The sequence below is a fragment of the Lipophrys pholis genome, assembly GCF_963383615.2.
Source record: "Lipophrys pholis genome assembly, chromosome: 3".
Taxonomy (NCBI): Eukaryota; Metazoa; Chordata; class Actinopteri; order Blenniiformes; family Blenniidae; genus Lipophrys; species Lipophrys pholis.
This window is the reverse complement of record NC_137627.1, coordinates 16,656,527-16,676,038: the sequence shown is the minus strand read 5'-3', so window position 1 is coordinate 16,676,038 and position 19,512 is coordinate 16,656,527. Positions and strand designations below refer to the sequence as shown.

Below are 19,512 nucleotides of genomic sequence, written 5' to 3'. Positions count from 1 at the left end.
ATCTGCCCTGTGTCTTTACACCCCCCCCTCCCCTCCAAAACTGTTAATTTATCAGCCTCTCTCACTCTTTTTAACTGCTTGGCCAGGTTTCTACTTGTCTGCCCTCTCATTGTCTCCCCGTAACATCCCCTCTCTCTCTCTCTCCTCTGTTTCACTGCAGCATGCCTTCAGTCGGGGGAGAGAAAAAGAAGGAGAGTGTCATTCACACTGTGCTCTCCACTTAGAGCACACCATGCACAATCACCAGCAGATGCAACTCTGGGACTACAGGTAGCAGTAAAATGGGACAGAAATCACCATAAAAGCTGCCTCCTCCTCTGCGGGATCCTCTTGACCGCAGCGTCCTCTCTTTACGGAGGCCAGCAGGAAGCACTCCTTAGTTGGTTTATCCGTCACGACACTGGAATAGCATATATCTGGAAGATCAATAGGCACCCCGGGTTATTTAAAACACTGATGTCACTGCAGGTTTTAGGGTGGGTCTCCTCCACATGAGGTTTAATGGTGGAAGCTTGCCACCTGCTGGTAATGAACATCGCCTTCCCCCTGTGTCCTTCATCAAGCCTCCCTCAGTTTGGTTTCTTTAAAAAAAACTCCTCACCAGCCTGACATTTACTGCTGCCAAACGCCGGCTAAAAACACTTCCTTCTCTTAAGGTCAGAGAGAAATTTCCTGGCATTTTGACTAAAGGGATGATATTAAGATGCCCTGAAATGCCCGCGTTGCCCATGTTCCCAACTACCTTTTCAGTATTGAAGTTGCTCGGGTTTCATGTCCTTCATGTCTCATTCCGATTTGGTCACTCACAAGCAACAGGTGAGACTCAAAGTTTTCGGCATTGATGTACAACACTTTCTGGGAGTCTGCAATACAAATGAGACTCTGGTTGCTCTCGGTTGAAGTGCTCCTTATTGAAGTCACTCACGCAGTGCAGCTTTATGGAATTACAGATGAGTTTCCTGCAATTGTGAAGCACCCTCCCTCTGCCATTAGGCTGAATTATAAATACAGTCAAATCCAATTTGATGATTTTATTATAACTCCAGAGTGGAGCCGTCTTTGACTCGGTGGACCTCGACTGCACAGAAATCTGATCTGGCTCACAAACACACTCCTGAAATCATATTAAAAAAAAAAAGCTTCCCTGTTAACATGAGTGGCTGCAGAAGTACTCAAATATCCAGCCAACTCAGGGCTGGGAGGCGCGAGCACTGTGAGTGACACGCATAAAAGAGAACATGCAAACTCAGAGGGGCCCAATCCTCCAGTTACAGCTCAAACTCCTGCATCGAAAAACAGTAACCGTATTGGACATGAAAGCATGGATCGAGTGGAGACTTCCAATAAATACAGTCAAAGCAAATTGAAAAAAAAAAAACCCTACTCTGATCAATATATGAATATGTCTCACATTGTCTGCAGTCCCGGTAATGACAATACGTCCCATGAATCAAAGAGCCGAACTGTTGGATTTCCAGATTTTTGTAGTGTTCGATCAATTATCTCCAAGACACAGTAAAACTCCAATGTTATATATATATATATATATATCCCTGAGGATAACGCAGGGAGCTGGACAGAGAGACAGCAGCTCTCCATGTTTTCATCTGTGACATAAGTAGCCAATAACAGGCTCACGCAAACTTCAGTAACTGCAACTGTGTCAATAATTACAAAAGTGTAATTAAGAGACAGTTTCTGTTATCTTTATCCTTCAAACGCTCCTGTGTTTACAAGGGACATGCATTTGTGGGATGTGCATCAGATCAGTCTTTATGCCCATTTGGAAAGCTCATTCATTTGATTTTTTTTGGGCATGTCGACAGATCAAAACTCCAGAATAACTAGAATTTGCTAATTAAACAGGAGCCTCAGTACTAGTGGAAGCGGTTGATTGGGGCTGGTGGGCGACGAGTGTCCTTCAAAATGATGTCCATTACAAACATGCACGGTTTAAAAGCTAAATGATTGCATGTTTATGTCGGGCTTTATGGGGTTCACTTGCTGTAATGGATATTACCATTATTACCTGCAGCATCCTTCAGAAAACAAGCTCTACGAAGAGAGCATAAATCCTCCAGGAGCCGATTCCAGACAGACACAGGAAGTAACCCCAGAGCGTGTCGAGGTGACGCCTCGTTGAAAGGAAATATAACAGCGGCCCAGACGGGTGGCGGATTTATACTGTGACGCATGTCAGGACACGAGGACAGTCCATGTGGGACGGATACATTACCGCCATTAGACATGGAAGCTTTAAGCATGCCGGCAGGAAACACTGACCCTTCCCATCAGGATGGCCTATAACTCAGTCAGCGAGAAGCGAGGCGGGCAGGCTCACCGCCTCACGTCTTATTTCTTTCAAGTTTTGACATTAAGAACACAACTGAACATTGTCGTCACGCCGATAGAAAAAAATAAATAAATTGTCCTTTCAGCAGCAGGGAGTGAAAAAAATAAAAATAAAAAAAAATTCCCAAGAATTATTGAAGACAAAGAGCTGTTACATGTGATTCTCCCTTGTCCTTGATCTCCGTCTTCAAAATGGCTTCCAATCATTTCTCCATTACAGTACCCGTCACTCAATAAAGGACTGTACAAGTCAAATGTTCGAGTCGGCTGGTTTAACACCTTGCTGCTGTGGCGCACATTTAGAGTTCCCTCTCAGCAGTGTGTCCAGCAAAATGAGTATTTTACCGAAACAGACGTTTTTAGAACTGAACGTACTGTGTTAAGAAGACTGGCTAAGCTTTAGTTTCAGAATATATAAGTTCATCCACCGAGCACAAGAAATGTCATTTTTTATGTTGTTGGAAAAAAAAAGAAAAAAAAAGAGAAAAAAAAAGGACAAAACCTGCAATCAAGTGAAAATTACTACTTCAAGCTCTGCGGTAGAGCTTCATCCTCCTACAACCGGGTACGACAGCGGTTTTAAAAAAAACTAAACAAAAAAAACAAAAACAAAGAAAAAGAGGCGCGTTTTCTTTTTGGATGTGTCATGGCACCATTTATTTTTGTAAAGTTATGCATAAACCTTCCAACTCGATCATTGTACAGTATATGTTGAACTTCATAACATTATTAGAATATCCGGCTGTCGGATCTGCGTCACCGACAGTAGCGGGAAGAAGAAGAAGAAGAAGCAGTAGCAGCGTCTCGGTCAGGGATTGACACAGAAAGGGCATAACCACTCCTTGAAAAAGGGGGGGGGGGGACGGGACGACAGATACCCGGAGGCAGAGGAGGAAGCATGACATAAGAGGGTAGGAGGGGATAAATAAGCATGGAAATCCACTGGGCTGCAAGGGAGGAGTAACGGGATGACACCCATACATGTTCACAGGAGAGAGAGAGAGAGAGAGAGAGAGAGAAAACCGGGAGGGAGAGAAAGTCACAAGCAAAAAAAAAAAAAAAGAAAAAAGATGAGAGACAAAATAGTCCTTCACAGCGAGGAAGAGCAGGACGAGGACAAAGGAGTCGGCATATAAATGCAACAGGACCAGATCAGAGCCGAGCGACTCTTCATTCTAGTTTACACCACACCTCGAATTCACGGGGAATTCTCGACTTGAAACACAATTCAAGAGGATGATTCTTCTTTTTTTTTCTTTTTTTCTCCTTTCCTTTGTTTGTTTTCAACACGATGAGATCTATATTCACCACCAGTGCAACTCTGGCCTCTATCAGTCCGAGTATAGTCCTACCTTTTCATCGCAGGATGCTTGAACGCTTGTGTGCACTCACACTCACCCCCGTGTGATCCAAGCAGCCAAAAAAAAAAAACAACAACAAAAAAAAAAGCATGCAAGCAATGTGGGAAAAACACTTTTTTAAAAAAAAAAAAATGAAAAGAAAGAAAATAAATACATCTTGGGATAAAAAAAATCTTAATACATTATCTTAAAATTTTCCTTTTCTTGTTTTGTGTTTCATATATATATTCTAAACACACATCTTTGTACATTTTGGTATAAGTTCTCTTTCTTGCAGGGAGTTCATGGGGTGGGTTGGATGGTGGAAAAGGAGGTGGAGGGTGGGGTTTCCGGAGGGGGGGGGGGGGGGGGGGGGGCAATCCCACTTCCCTGATTGCCTTGTGCTGAGGAGGGTGGAGAGGGTGCGGCGTCCCGACGGCGGCTCCACCCATCACACGTTCGCTCGCACTCAAAAGTCTCTTGGTTTTTTTTCTGCGGTGACGGCGATGGAGAAAAAGAACGACAGAGCGGCTCAGCAGTGAGAGGACAAGCTTATAGGACGTCCAGAAAAAGTCCGGGACACAGGAGAAGTAGGAACAGACCACCAGGTCGGTACGTCCTCTTTGGGACCGGAGGCTGTCCCACTATCTCTTCTCTGAGGAGGAAAGGGACACAGCGAGCGGAAGGTTAACAGACGTGACAGGTAATATGGACGTACAAACACGGGACTCATTGTCGATGCTGAAAATGATCAATGGAACCGTTCTCTTAAGCCACAACTCAAACTTACACAAACTACAGAAGCAAATTAATTCAACAAATGTTACCAAATACCAGGGACAGGATTATTAAATAAGTTCTATTCACTTGAGTAAAACACAGTTCTAACAAGTTCACATTAAAAAAAACAAAATAAAAGCATTTGACCAGATTACAGTCTTAATAAAAGCTTGTTTATTTTCTCTTTCACATGAAATAATGATTCAAATGAAGAAAATAAGCGGTGTTTTAAAATGAATGCCCACCTCCTTAAACTTTATCTTTTCTCAACTGAAAGTACAAATAAATGTCAAAAGGGGTTTTATGAGTATCTTCTCCGTCTTTGTTCTTCCTCCATCTCTTCTGCTCCAGCTAAATCTCTACACCCATCGATCTTCCCAGAGCTTCCCTCTCTTCTCATCCTTTCTGCCGGCTCCCAAAAAGTGTATTCTTTTTTCAAAGGAAACTTGAAATCATAAATAACTTATCAATAAAATTAGCGCAGCTTTGCTGATGCTTGTTTTGCCCGTGGCTCCCAACGGCCGTTACTAATATTTTAAAGTAAAATTCCTTCGATACTTTATGAGATTATGTGCGTTCACGTTCACTTTTCATTTGGGAGAGAACGCCTCTCTGGGCTGTGGTGGAGTTGAAGTGTTTGCCTGTTCCTCCCACACACACACGACTTGCAAAAGGCAGATAAATTACACCTGTTTTTCATTACATGTAATTTGCAGAGGCGGGTGTTAAATCCAGAAACGTGCCTCTGAACTGAAACATGTACGAGCTTCACAGAGCTCCTGAACACAAACTGGGATACCTTTGTTTCCCTCCGTGTCCGCTGCCGACCTCTCGGGCCTTTGGCGTATTAGATCATTGTACTTGGCCTCAACCTCCTGCAAGCAAAGAAAACCACATTTAGAAAATCCTCACTGCACACACACACACACACGTCGTGACATTTACCACGGGTGTTCGTTGTGAGGGGGGCGCTCATGCTGGATACCTTCAGATAGTTGAGGTTGGCCTGAAGACTTCGAAGGTGACACAGGACCTGCCGGCTGAAAGACGAGAGGCTGCCGACCTGCGAGGTGGAGGAGAACCTCAGATTGATGCCCGAGTCGGCGGCGCAGCCCTTGGAGGCGCTCAGCTGCTTCTTCCCGGTGGCGGCTGCCAAGATGTCGTCGTCTGTGCTGGTCTCGCCCGGGCCGCCGTAACCCTCCAGGACCAAATATCCCGCTGGAAAGATCACAAGCGGAGTGGAAATTTTATCTATACTGCAACTCAACAGTGACGACGAAGCGTTGGCAGCAAAATCGAAACGACGACGGCGAAATGTTTTGAGCCGACAAACGCGAGGAACGGATGACGGTGAAAAGAGAATGGCGACACCGAAAGAGAAATGAAGACAGAAAAGACAGTAATAGAGAGAATGAAGACAAAGAATCATAAAAGGCAAAATAATGAATACAATCTGAATGTTTAAAGTGGAGACTAAAAATTTACTGTCAGCAGTAAAGGTCAAAACATCGGGGGGTGCCATTCTGAATGTTGAGGATAAATGAATGTCAAGAAAATAAAATGGAATATCACAAGAGGAGATTAAAAAGTTGAGAACAAAGTGGCTGTATTGTGTGTTGAGAGTAACATTATAATTCAAGAATTAAAATGGAATTTGGGGAGTAAAGAGTTAATGAATTTGGGAATTTTGACATACGCCGTCATGAGAAACAGGTTGAGCTGAAGCTGACGGTGGAAAATCTACTCAAACCGACATGCAGACGTCTCGTCTCACCATAGTCCTCTGGAGAGTCGAAGAAGCCGGTGTCCCCTGAGCCCAGGTCCTGCGTCAGGTCCTCCGTCTGGGAGCTGGTCTTCTCGGAGCCGTTGTGGACCATCACCCGGGCCCGGCTGTCGATTGGGGTCCGCAGCGAGGTGGTCCGGAGGAGGCGGGCCCCCGTGGAGCGTTTGCTTTGTTCGGCCGCCTCCTGGGACATCAGCTGGGTCACCAGCACCTGCTTCAGCGCGGCCACTGGCGGGAGAGAGGAAGCGCGTGACTTCACCACCTGTGCAACACATGTCGGGTCGCTCTTCTTCTGTGGACTTACGTGTTTTCAGGGCCTCGTCGGCTCTGGAGGGAAACGCGTTGAAGGAGTCTCCTTCTCGGCTATCCTCGGCAGCCTGATAAGGCAGCTCTGGGTCCACGAAACCTTCCTCCTCCTCCTCTTCCTCAGCCTTCACTCCTTCAAAGGGATTACCGGCAGGTAGAGGAGTCTGCGGCGCTCCTCTGGAGGCTGGACTGCTCTCTTTGTCTGAGGAGGTGTAATTACAGTTATCAGACCAGGTCTAATGAACAGACACATTATCTACACCGCAGCTCTGGGTGGGATAGTTAAGCAATATGCAGGGAGAAGGATTCAGTCGGTAAGTGAGAGCGCCCTGGTTACCTGTGGACTGGGTGCTTCCGGTGGATGTGCGGTCCGGGTCTCGACTCAGCCTGGAAACGCCCGCTGTGATCATCTCCACGCCGTCTCTGTCTCCACTATCACACATGCAGGACTGAAGGTCAGTAACAAGTCCAAAACACTGGGAAGCGACCCATCAGGACACAGTGAACACATGGGAGCAGCATACTCAGTCTGAGGTAACGGTATGACGCTGTGAGGCTTCACTTTCATGGTATCGGCTCGCTGGGTGATGAGTCGCTGCCACCTTGCGTAGTGGGGAGAAAGAAGCCATTAGGCCACTTAACAAATGAAGCAGTAAAAAATGCTATGAATCGATGGAAGGTCGTCTGGACTCACGTCCTCTGATCTGAGACTGTGGGCGCCATCAGCTCGTAGATCTGAGCTCCGTTGTCTGACATGGACAGGACGAAGAAGGACTTGTTGTCTGGCAGGAGAGAGGGGAGGCTTTTACACATCATCCTGACTTTTATCCTGAGACCTTGTTGTTTTTTTTTACATAATCCACAGGTTTCTCTATGTTGAGCACAACGTTTGGAAAACCCTCACTGTTCACGAAAGAACAGATCAGTAGGCAGCGGTGAAGCTCTTTAGCTTCACCGCTGAAATTTTCACAGCAGAAATTCCATGGAAATGTGCTGCCTTTGTCATCTGTGCATCTCTTAATCCCAAAATGAACACGAGGTGACTAGGACAACAAGGGCAGTATGTTTGGCCGACTTGAAGCGTGAACTTGAATTTAGGATCGTGCTGTATGGTTTGTGTGCAGGCGGCCCTGTTACGGCGCTTTCCACACTGATCAACACTTTGTGCAGGTATAGCACAGATGGATTACTCTGCTTCACCTCGACAGCGGCACCCAAAATTTACAACAAGCAGCAAATTTTGGTCGACTGCTGTGATTCATCTAATGGCCGACTGGCGGCTAAGTGTATGGCTCCTCGCTCTCTTCTCGCACACCGCAGTGCAAACATCCTGATCCCGATCTGATCTTCTCTTTAGTTCAACGGAGTGAAGATGTGAGCATTTATTCCTGCTCAGTTTTTCACCTGACTGTTTAAAAACTGACCTGTGGCCACCGAGCGCACCAGCACGGTGTTGAGTTTGATGATGGGGCTGAAGATGTGTTTAGTGTCCGCGGTTCCCGCCAGGTTCTTGCTGTGACACTTCAGGATGAGACGTTCGTCCTGTTTCTGCAACAGAACCAGGATGTCCTCCAGGAGGAGAGTGTACAGCTCTGAAAGGACAAGAACGGCGCGGGCCGACGCGAGCGGTGAAGCTGGGTTACAGGAAGCTGAACGCCGTTTAATTCTTATGGGGGGAAAACTTCACAAACCAATAGTTTTGTCCTTGTTCACTTTCCATGACAGTGGACCTTCGTGCACCATTGCTCTCTTGGTTAGATCCAGATGCTGGTGGATGTGGAAAAGAAACACAGAGACATGTGAGCTTCATGTGAATGGAGCCAAATTCAGAAAAGTGCATGCCAGCGGAGTGTGTAAAGCTAAAAGGGTTGTGCAAAGAACTCACCTTCAGCTCCAGGATCAGAGGGTTGTCCGTCTGCTTTAGAGAGGAGAGGTCCAATCTTCTCTGATAGTCCTCCAACCTCTGGAGGAGTTAAGCAGAGGCAGAGAGAGGGGGGATAAGTGAGTGCTCTTTAGCAGGAGCAAAGCAGGTCGTGAAAAACATAAATTGTGTCTGAGCAGGAGAAGAAGGAAGGATTGAGGGGGGGGGGGAATCTAGTAGCTGGCTTTAACTTAAAAAAAGATAAAAATAATAAAAATAAAAATACCTGCTTGTCCTCAGATTCCTTCACAGCCTGGTTGACGTGGCTGAGAATGTTTCTGCAGCAGTCCGCTGCCTGCTTGACTTTGTCTTTCTCCACCGTGTTGTCTGAAAAGACAGCAGAACAGAGTGTGGTGAGTCCTGCTCCTGCTGGGCAGCTGTCCGACAAATTGATATTTCCTCTCTCCATTAACACGTCATCGTTCTCAAAAATTATGATAAAGCGGGGAGGGGGGTGGGGCGTTATGGCCCATAATAGCTGGTTATACTTTATCATTAGTGCTTTCTCTTGGGGTGCAAGTCAAACTCCAGCCGGAGCTGAAGTGATGGGACCAAATAATGGGTGCGAAAATTTCCCCAAAAAATGAGCACTGGCCCTGCAGGACCATTAAAATATCTTCCATTTGTCTGAGTAATTCACAACAGCTGGCTTGTTGCCACGCACGCACGCACGCACGCACGCACGCACGCACGCACGCACGCACGCACGCACGCACGCACGCACGCACGCACGCACGCACGCACGCACGCACGCACGCACGCACGCACGCACGCACGCACGCACGCACGCACGCACGCACGCACGCACGCACGCACGCACGCACGCACGCACGCACGCACGCACGCACGCACGCACGCACACACACACACACACACACACACACACACACACACACACACACACACACACACACACACACACACACACACACACACAGGCCTGTTCAAGACTTTGTTTGGCTCACTTTCATCCGCTCTCCTTCTTCCTCAAGGGTTGATTTCCATTTTTATCTATTGAGTTATACTGCGTTCACATTATTAAATGCAAATTAAGTATTAATGCCTTCCTTTATGTGTTGCCATGGTTACTTGCAACACGACTAAATTAATTTCCATCCTGAATTAACTGCCTCATGGGGTGTAATTGACCCGAGGATCACAGTAGAGCCGGGCTGAACACAATAACAGAGAGTTTGTACTGGATAGAGGTCTAACATAGACGTGAAGCAGCCAAACTTCCACGGCAAGAATTAAGTTTTGATAAGATAATCTGAAGAGTTTGGTGTGTACACAGTGGTGCAACCCGCTATAAAAACCAACCTGTCGAGTGTGATGAACTAGACTGCAGATATAATAAAGCATCACTCATCAAGTCAGCAGACTCTGAAGCAGCATGCATTTCTGAACAGAGCGGGTTTAATAGAGGGTTGAAGTGCCATTTTTCAAAGAGTCAGTGACAAATTGAGTTTTTGTGACTGGACTCTGGAAGCTCGTTTTGGCAATGTTTTGGAGGGGTATAGTCTCATTTATACAGGTATATGTTGTTTTATTTTCCCCCTCAGAGCTGCACTTTTTGAAGAAGAAGGAAAAAAATACAGAGGGTGACGCAATGTTTCCCCCAAAATGTGCACATTCTTCAGTGTTTACAGTGTTTCTATTGCTTTATTTTGCAAAGACAGCACTTCAGTTACATCAACTCATTTCTCAGTGAATAAACGTTGCAATACTGTCCTCCTCTATAGCTGATGACATTGCTTGAACTCTACATGTTTGTTTTGACATTTCGCCAAACAGCGCAAGCACCTAGGAAAAGGGGTGCCATTAAAGCAGGCCACCGGAAGATCCATTATGCTGCACGGAATAAACTTTGAGAGAATCAAAATAACAGGGGAAAAAATACATTTGTGTATTTATCAGAATGAACTGCTTGGTGGATTGCACTGATAAGTAAACAAAAGTGACAACTCGCTCACTGACAAAGGAAAGATTTAGAGCTTGCAAAGGTCCTTAAGTTAAAACGTCACAGGTTCATCCCACTCAATGTCAAACTAAACTGTATGTAGCCATTGAACTCCAGTTGAACAGTCCTGATGTAGGACTTGGATTTTGAAGCTGTCGTGCGAACACAAGCGCCATCTGGTGGTAACTGGAGGAAAAATATGAATTCCAATGAAAAGAAATTCATTTGAAAATATGTGTCCTATTTGAGCAAATTATCAAATAGGACACAACTTAGATTAATCTTTGAAGAACATAGAATTCAAATCTAAAATGATCAACATGAGGTTCGGGCATACAGTGTGGGCATGCTTGGTGCTAAATTTCCCCTTTTGGTTATTTGAATTGAGTGCAACCTTTACAAGACGAGACAAGAATATTTTTGGGAAAAACCGAAAACCTACGGTCCTGGAAGCCGACTGTGTGTAAATAAATGAAAACTAAAAATTTCTACATTAAGTACCATCTTCTCTAAATCGTGGTCATTCTTCATGCTCTAACTTTCTGTTTTCATTAGAGAGAAATATCTAATTCTGTCTAAATCTGTTTTGTCCAATGTGGACGTCAAAATTTATCAAGCAGTAGTCCTTTTATTTGGAGTAAACACGTCTCCTTTGTGTCTGCCTATAGCTAATTCATTCATGCAAATACAACAGCAGCAGTTCATCAGTTAATTATGTTTTTTTATAAGACTCCCAGCATGCAAGGCCGAAACAAAATGACTTTTTCTAACGTGCCACTATGAGGTCAGTTCTCCTGTGCAGAAGCCGGGGATGGCTAAACTAACCTAGAATATACTGCAGATTTTCTTTCATTTTCCAGTGACTACGCTTCACACTTTCCAATGCATCTAATCTAAGAGCACAAAGACACACTCATGAAATAATTTGGGCAGGAGCAACCTTGTGCATGTAAAGCGAGCTGTTGATGAGCAAATCCCAGTCACCTGTGGTAAAAGCGCTCTGATTATAAGGCAACAATACAGCACCTGTGTACTTGACGATGTTGTCTAGCAGCAGGGGGTACTTTGTGAGCCGTAGCATCTCTACAGGAATGATGTCCTTAAGCTGCAGTCGGCGACACAGTCTGTTACTCTCTGCCTCCTGCAAAGCAATGTCATCGGAGTTTAACGCACTGAAACGGACACAAAACAGCTCAAATGTTTCTTTTAATCAGCCTATATTGTGACTTGGCAATTTAACCTTTTTGGTGGTGACATTCTGTGCCTTACTCAGGCTGTAAAATAACAATTACATGAATGGCTAGTAAAAATTACCCCTTTTCTGTACTACATGAGCAATCTGGGAATACCTGGATGAATGATGTGAACCTGGAGTCCTTCTTCTGCTTGGTCTTGATGATCTCCAAAGCAAAAGGCTGGTTGCTGCAGAACTTGCCCACCGCCTGCTTGATCTTCTCCTCCTCTCCAGCGCTGAACTGTGACCACCAGACAGGCCAGAACAGAAATGGACAGAAAGTCAGCCAATCTGGGTCAGGGGTTGTTGCCATGGAAATAGCCAGTATTTAACCACTGCAATTGAGCAGGCGGCTCCCGGAAGGGGGCCGGACTTACAGCCTTGCAACAGACATGGCTTAAGGTTCAATGCAGACTGGATCAATGCTCCGGCCCTCAGGGGACCGTTTACCCTACTTATTCTTCACAGAGAGAATTTAGACGCGGCTGCCAGCTGATATATGGCCACTTCTCACATCAAATGTGATACCGAGAAGCCGAGATGTCATCCGAATCTAGGCCATTGTGTGACATAACCATTTACTGAGGAAGGAGCTCCCACTTCTCGCTCTTGCTGCCACCGAGATGACATTTCTTGTGACTGAGGAGGGGAGACATTCTTCAGCATCAATTTTTATCTTTCATGTGACGCATGACCAAAAAAATGCAGATAATCCCTTCAGTGTCATGTATACACTGTGCTGTTGAGTTCATGTACATATGACATCGAAAATAATAGAACTGAGGCAGGGAATAGCAATCCCATACCAACATCAAATTTCTTTTCTCATCATAAAGCAATTTCGGGCAACAGTTCAATTTCATTGAGCACAATATGTTTTTTCCCCCCCCACCCACATCAGTCATCTTGAAATTTATTCCATACAAGAAATTGTTTGAAAGAGGAAATACAATTTTGGCCTGAGAATTGTACTCACCCAGGAGAGCAAGTCGTCTCCTATCTGATCAATTACAGAAGACTCATTTCTCTTCCGCACCGCCGCCATTTGCTCAAGTATTGAAACTGAAAATCAAAGCAGAGGCACCGAAGGACAGTCGGCATATGCGTGTGTACGATAACAGAGACGAATAATACAACACAGCAATGCAAGGAACTATATAATGATAAAGTTTGACTTGACTTTGAACTTTAGTTTAATTGACGTGCACTTACTTTTGAGGTTTGTTTATGCCTCCACACAGTTCAAACAGGGGCACATGCGACTTACCAGTCGTGATAATTGTGACACTTGAAAATGAAATCCACCCTCTAACATTGTGTTAAAATGCAGATATGATAATGTTGCATGAAAGATTTAGTACAACTCTTAATTTGGTATATCTTTCCGTTTCTTCCCACTGCTTCATCTCAGTAAGAGCAAAACACAGCCGGCCATTTAACCTGTATTGATAGTGAGCATTGATAACTGGAGAGACTCTGCATTGGATGTGGAGAGGTTGTGTGAGGTTTATTTTAGGCACTTTTACCAGTGGAAAATACCATTTCTGAGAGAACTTTAATTAGAATGCTGAGCTCGTCCGCAGTGCTAACTGGAGAAGTAACCAGTGAACACATTTCACAAAAGGACATCAACCGTCATCTACCAACTAAGATCTAAAAATAAGGCACCATGATCATGAAGAGAACATCGGAGCCCCAGTTTAAACACAGTCATGGTAAGAATAGTGATTAAAGGATGCATGCTTCTGTGCACGTACCATGCAGCTGTACAATCTCTTCCAGGTTGGTGAAGATGTTCTTGATGTCTGCAGCAGGCAGGATGCCCTCTTTAGTGAGCCTCTGGTAGAAAAGATGGTCCAACACCCTGAGCATTCGCACATGTGCACGCTCCGTGTAAAACAGCTCTGCGAAGACAACGTGAAACGTTAATTGAGGTCGGCAGATGATTTGCCATAGCATGCTCCATGCACATATCTGTCCGTACAATTACTCTACATTATCCAGTGCAGCGAGATTTTAAAGTCAGACACCTGTTATGTTCTTTGACAAAATAAATGTAACTTCGAGGGAATCTTCAGTTAAAGGTTCTCACCATTGATAACTTCCTGCCTCTTGATTTCGTGAGGCCTGAGACCCGCCAAAACCTCCCGTCCCACCAGCTGCTGCCAGTTTGGTGGATCGTGCTCAGAGTCTGTCCCTTGGTCGTCCTCACTGTGGACATCAGCGGCGCCCAATCCCTCCAGCCTAGAGTGAGAAGCAAACGTAGTTTTGTGTCGGGGTTCATTAAATTCACGACAGCATGCCAGCACTTCTTTGTTTCTTTATAGATCGATACGAGTTAAGAAAGTGAGAATGAGCAGAGCGTTCTCACCTTCTTATGGCCTTTGGTGTTCCCTCATGAGCTCTGCGAGAAATGTCAGGAGAAAAATCAATAACGAAAACAAGAAATCTTGACGCGAGAGAAACACAAGTGTTACTGAGGCTGTGACTAAAAATGCACCTGTCGCTTTCTCTGTCGTCCTCTTGAAGTTGGTCCAGACTGTAAAGGTCAAAGTGCGAAGCAGGATATGGCAACCCGTCCAGAGGGTCAGACTGAAGGCCGTCACTCAGCCTGGAGGGGCCGGGTGTCGAAGGGCCACCTGACAGAGGAGTAACAACTGATAAATGACCTCGTTCTCCACCATCAACACCACAGGCTCCATGAAATGAGTGAATTTGATAGCTCAAATCAGATGATAATTATAATACTTAGAGGGGCCTGGTAAAGATTTGATACTACAGAGTGGTCAACAGTAAAAAAAAAAGTGAATTGTTTTGTTTCTCACAACATATTAATTAATACAATTCAAGCTAATTTCAAATGTTGTAACGACGGCCTTACAACCACAGATTATTATAAAGTATTACAACATTTTGAAATACTGGTTTTCATAAGCTATAAGCAAAAAGGACAACAAATGAACCAAAAAGGCTTGAGATTAAACTATATAGAAGGTTCAGTGTTACATTAAATTATGGGTGCAAATACACCCCTTCGTTCGATTCAATTCAACTTTATTTACATAGCACCACATACAACACAGCCATTTCTAGGTGCTTTTAACGGAGAGAAACCCGACAATCCATTGTATAATCCTGCAAAAGGTCGGGAGAACAAATGAACACTGTGTTCTGATATTTTAAGATGCACCTGGAATCATTTAAACTGAATTCAGAATAAGGAAACAATCAAGCTGGAAAAAGGCACTTTGATGTGAGACCATTCATTACGATCGTTACGTCATTTTTCATTAGAATAAAAGAAGAAAACTGGGGCCAAGTATTTGTTAATTGAATGTGGTCTTCAATTAATTATAGGTCGTCTTACAGAGTGCTTTTCAAAGACAAAATTGACCAAATCCTCTTCAAAGCAGAACTGTGAGACAAACATAGGTTTAGAGCTTTAGAACTGTATTTTAGTATTTTGTCTGACCATTTTCTAATTTCACTCCCCATTTGAACAAAAATATCTTTACTTCCTATGCACGTTTCTCAAAGTTGGTCCCTTAGTTGCTCGTTTAAACAAAACAAAAAACAAGTATGTGTACTTCTACTTCAGTCGAAAATGTGAGTATTTTTTTATCATATTTGCTTCACCCACGTTTACCTGCAAGTCTTTGTGAACCTGTGCAAACCCCTCTGTTTAAGCCATTTGGATACTCACCAATATCAGCATCTCGACTAACATCTGAGCTGTAGGTGGCGCTGTTTGGAGATGAGGTGTTGACAGACATGGAGTGTGTGAGTTCAGAGCCCTCGCTTGACTGGCTGCCTCTCAGACGACCAGACTCCATATGGTCGCTTGCCCCAAGTGTCGGTTGAGACAGCTGTTTCTGAGGCCGGGGCCGGCCGTCCAGGGCTTTGCCCACTGAACATGGAGGAGAAGTGGCGTGAAAATTTGAAAGAGCTCGAGGAGCAATGTTGCCATTTTTCTTAACGAGAAACCACCAACTCGCCTGATGCTGCTTCAATGCGACTGGGCCGACGCTGAGGTCCAAGGATACTAGGAAATCTGGGTTTTTTCACTTTCTCCTCTCCTTCTTTTTCGATCTTGATGCTTTTCTGTGATCCATTAAAAACAAAAGATAAAGTTTCAGGTGGGTGATAAAGAAAGAGAGAAAGAGATAGAGAGAAGGGCTTGAAGAAGAAAAGAAGTACCTTGATCTTGGGAAGAAAGCTGATTCGGACCCGTTTGGATTCCAAACTGCGAGGTTCCTTGACCCTCACACCAAGGTGCTTCATGTATGTATAGATAACATACTGCATTGTAGTGCTAAATGAAAGCGGAAACGACAACACGTGAATTTGGCCGTTTTCTGAATCATGACCAACAAAACGAGGCAGAGCTCAGATTCGAGGAGAACAAGTAACCAAATTGTGACTCGTACCATATGTCATACCAGTCGTTCTCATACAATTTCTACACAAACCATCTGGGCTGTGCTGCGACCATATGGCATTTCAAACAAGACTCGTTTCAGTCAGTCACACTTTTGAATTATTTAACGTAAACATACTGCATAAATTACATGTTTTCTTTAAGAGAGTGCCCGAGTGCTCAATTTGTAAACTGTGGGGGATTGTAGAATGAGTCTAGAGTGAGTTCAGTGTGTGTCTCATGATGATATATACTCCTGTTTGAAACATCAAAGTCTTTACTTTAAAGAATAAGAAACAATACCTCTTATTACTTAGGCTCTAAATTCCAATCTAAAGGAATCAAATGGGGCTAATACAATAGACCATGCTGCAATTCTTTAAGAGAAACATTCAGAATTTCAAGTAATTTTGGGAAAGCCTAAATAAATTGTGTAGCTAACAATCTACTTCCTCCTATCAGCTAAACACTTTATAATAGAAGATTTCTTACCATTTCTCTTCCTCTGTGGTCTGAGTAGTTAACCTGTGAGCAACACAAACAAAAGGGGATGGCGTTAAAGTCGTAAGACAACAAACACCTCTCTATTTAAATAGCAACTGTCTGCATGTGCATGGCTCCTTACAGGACGTCGTCTATCTTGGTGATGATGTTTTCAGCATACGAACGTTCTCGCTCCAGAGTGACACGGTCTCTGATTCGCTCCTGGTCCAGTCTGGAAAGCTCTACTTCAGCCACTGTGAGGCCCATACTGCGCTTCTGCCTGCACGCACCAACACATCAGTAGTATAAATTCACCAGATTTATCAACAACTTAACAGCAAACATGATCCCAAGCTTTGTGTATATACTAAAATGTCAATCCAGAAGTGGTGTGCGTACCTGAAATCCTCGAGGTTTCTCTGGATGTCAGGAAGCAGGGAGTCCTGCAGCGTTTGAACATGTTGTCTGTTGATTTCCTCTGGGATCAGTTCTGTCCGCCGCCGGTCTGCAAGTACAAACACACACCCAAACTCATCAATGAGTCAGCAGGTATCAAGGGATTGTAGCATGTACACACTAGATAGGTGTTATTAACTTTGAGCAATACTTTCCAAACCATCAGAGCATTTGATTTCCTAACACCGCGGTCAAGAGCGGTGCAAGACTGACTGAGTGATCAACTTACAGGGGTAATGGGGATCACCAAATGGCTGAAGTGAGCGAGTAGAAGTGCAAATAGTGGCATAAAAAAAACCCATAAAACACCACCTTAACATGACAAGACGATTGGTGGCATGAAATACTCACCCAGATCAGAGGAGACCGATTCAGGAACGGGAACTTTTAAATTCTGCAACAAAAATGAAACATTTGAGAAAATTCACAAGACTATGATGTTGTGTGAGAAAATTACTGATGTATTTATCCCACATACAATAACATTATGGCCACTTACAACTGAAGCAATTAAATAGAATTTTAACAAGTCTGACAAGGACCCAGAACAGCTCTAATGCAGTTCTTGTCAGGTGTTCTAGTTCTGCTGTCGTCACTTTCTATCAAGAGTGGGCCAATGAAGGAGAAGAATTGAACCAGTGACTGGGTCATGGACGCACACATGGAGTGAAAGCTTCCACGTGTGGTCAAATTCAGCAGCTCTGTCGATCAAACTGCTTCAAAGGTTCATGCCTCTAGACAATATTAGTCAGGTGGTAATAATAGTATGGCTGATTGGTGTATTTTATGTGTAGTAGTACAAGGTAGAAAACTGATGACATACTGCTCCCCGGTCAATAAAGAAAGAGTGGAGGTCCATGAACACCCGTCTGGTCTCTTTGGAGTTGGTCTGCTTGTAGAGGTCAGCATAGAGGTAGCACAGCTGAGAACATAATATTAGGACAGTCAGGCTGGAAGAAAACAGGAAATGACCACACAAAGGATATTAATCGAGGAGAGTCTCACCACAGGAGCGGGGTCGAACTGAGATATGACATGATGCAGAAAGGCAGCAAGGTGGGCGGGGCGAGATTTGAGCTGCTCAATACTGTTAAAGCTGTTACACTGGCCGTTTGTCTGGAACACAACCGGGACAGGACAGTTACCTCTTATTTCCTTGTCTGGAAAGTGAGGTTTCATCGTTTTCTACAAAGATGTAATCTGGTGGGTCAGTGATGAATGACAGGCATGCTGATATTACCCCGTGAAGACAAATACCTGCTCCTGATCTGAATCAAAATAGTCGTCTTCAGCGCCAATGATTTGCGAGACAAGGCGAGAGGAGGAGGGACTGCTGACTGTGGTCGGAGACAGAGAGTCCTGAAGAGAAGACAAATGAGGTTACTTCAGGCATTTAACTTCCATAGGTGATAAAAGTGCACAAATACCTCACTGCAGATAAATTCAAAAATTAAGCTAATCTTTAAACCATCGACTCTGACCATTTTCTTTCTAAATAATGTGACGGAAAGGAAAAGTGATGTTGCTGTAAATATGTTCACTCTCAGTGATCTTATTTATCATTGATTCCTCTAGAGAGGTTATTGCTCTGTTTTCGACCCACCTGATTCATACACATAACTGAAGCCGTGGGCTGCTGCAGTGCAGCGCTGACTTTGATTCCTCATGTAAATCTCCACCAGTAACAAAGCTTAACCATCTTCTCGTGAAGTTTACTTCTCTAACCCCTCCCTCTCCCTTTTATTTTAGTATTTCTGTTTTTAGTGCTGTTAAGCACCTTGTGACTCATGTCTGGGAAAGGTGCTATAAATAAAATTATATTCTATTCTATTCTCTAACCACCGCTACTAGTTTCTTCCCATAGGCATTACATTCAACAAATGTTCATTCACTGTCGTCAAATCTGCTACACTGGTCTGATCAGCTCTGGCAAGGGGAAGACAAGCACCCTGTTCTCCCTGGTCAACAAGTTACAAGTTACCAGGTTCTCTGCCTTCCCATCTACAAACAACCTCCTACTGTGATTCGTGAATGTCATTTTTCAAGAGCTCAATGCCACCCCCCATAATTTTGCCCCCCTTCTCTATCATCAAAAATAACTGCCATAATCCATTCCTCGTTCTCCACTGGAACTGTTCATATTCTATTCAAATCAGCTACAATAACCCTCAAACAAAAAAAACAACTCCTCCAATAACCTCAGTCCCATATCTATTCTCCCATTCATAACCAAAATTCTTGAAGAAACAGTGGCATCCCGGATCCACACACCTAACCAACCTGTATGAATCCAGTCTGAGACAACCTTGTAAAAATAACAACATCCTCATGGCCCCAGACTCTGGACTCCTCACCATCCTCATCCGGTTGGGACCCGAGTGCTGCCTTCCGACACCATCTCACACAACATCCTCCTCCATTGGTGTCACAGGCACACACTTGGTTTAAATCATATCTCTGGCCGCACTCAATTCATCCAA

General features: G+C 44.2%; 1 protein-coding gene across 2 annotated transcripts in view; it reads right to left on the bottom strand.

Moving 5' to 3' along the window:
- Positions 1–2,989: 2,989 nt before the first annotated feature.
- The window catches only part of arhgef12a (Rho guanine nucleotide exchange factor (GEF) 12a), a 46,521-nt gene continuing 29,998 nt past the window's right edge, over positions 2,990–19,512 (bottom strand). For both annotated transcript variants that reach the window (XM_080459300.1, XM_080459301.1), the window contains exons 12-40: positions 18,290–18,391; positions 18,038–18,148; positions 17,856–17,954; positions 17,384–17,426; positions 16,976–17,081; positions 16,719–16,856; positions 16,586–16,618; positions 15,874–15,988; positions 15,672–15,777; positions 15,380–15,583; positions 14,177–14,315; positions 14,048–14,080; positions 13,769–13,920; positions 13,434–13,580; positions 12,653–12,738; positions 11,792–11,917; positions 11,469–11,583; positions 8,709–8,809; positions 8,447–8,524; positions 8,253–8,328; positions 7,986–8,153; positions 7,256–7,343; positions 7,086–7,163; positions 6,899–6,993; positions 6,560–6,763; positions 6,247–6,483; positions 5,458–5,690; positions 5,272–5,347; positions 2,990–4,347 (exon numbers count right to left, since the gene is read on the bottom strand). In XM_080459300.1, coding sequence (XP_080315426.1) covers positions 4,337–4,347; positions 5,272–5,347; positions 5,458–5,690; positions 6,247–6,483; positions 6,560–6,763; positions 6,899–6,993; positions 7,086–7,163; positions 7,256–7,343; positions 7,986–8,153; positions 8,253–8,328; positions 8,447–8,524; positions 8,709–8,809; positions 11,469–11,583; positions 11,792–11,917; positions 12,653–12,738; positions 13,434–13,580; positions 13,769–13,920; positions 14,048–14,080; positions 14,177–14,315; positions 15,380–15,583; positions 15,672–15,777; positions 15,874–15,988; positions 16,586–16,618; positions 16,719–16,856; positions 16,976–17,081; positions 17,384–17,426; positions 17,856–17,954; positions 18,038–18,148; positions 18,290–18,391 — 3,300 coding nt within the window. In that variant the 3' untranslated portion in view covers positions 2,990–4,336. The remainder of the gene's footprint in view (positions 4,348–5,271; positions 5,348–5,457; positions 5,691–6,246; positions 6,484–6,559; positions 6,764–6,898; positions 6,994–7,085; positions 7,164–7,255; positions 7,344–7,985; positions 8,154–8,252; positions 8,329–8,446; positions 8,525–8,708; positions 8,810–11,468; positions 11,584–11,791; positions 11,918–12,652; positions 12,739–13,433; positions 13,581–13,768; positions 13,921–14,047; positions 14,081–14,176; positions 14,316–15,379; positions 15,584–15,671; positions 15,778–15,873; positions 15,989–16,585; positions 16,619–16,718; positions 16,857–16,975; positions 17,082–17,383; positions 17,427–17,855; positions 17,955–18,037; positions 18,149–18,289; positions 18,392–19,512) is intronic.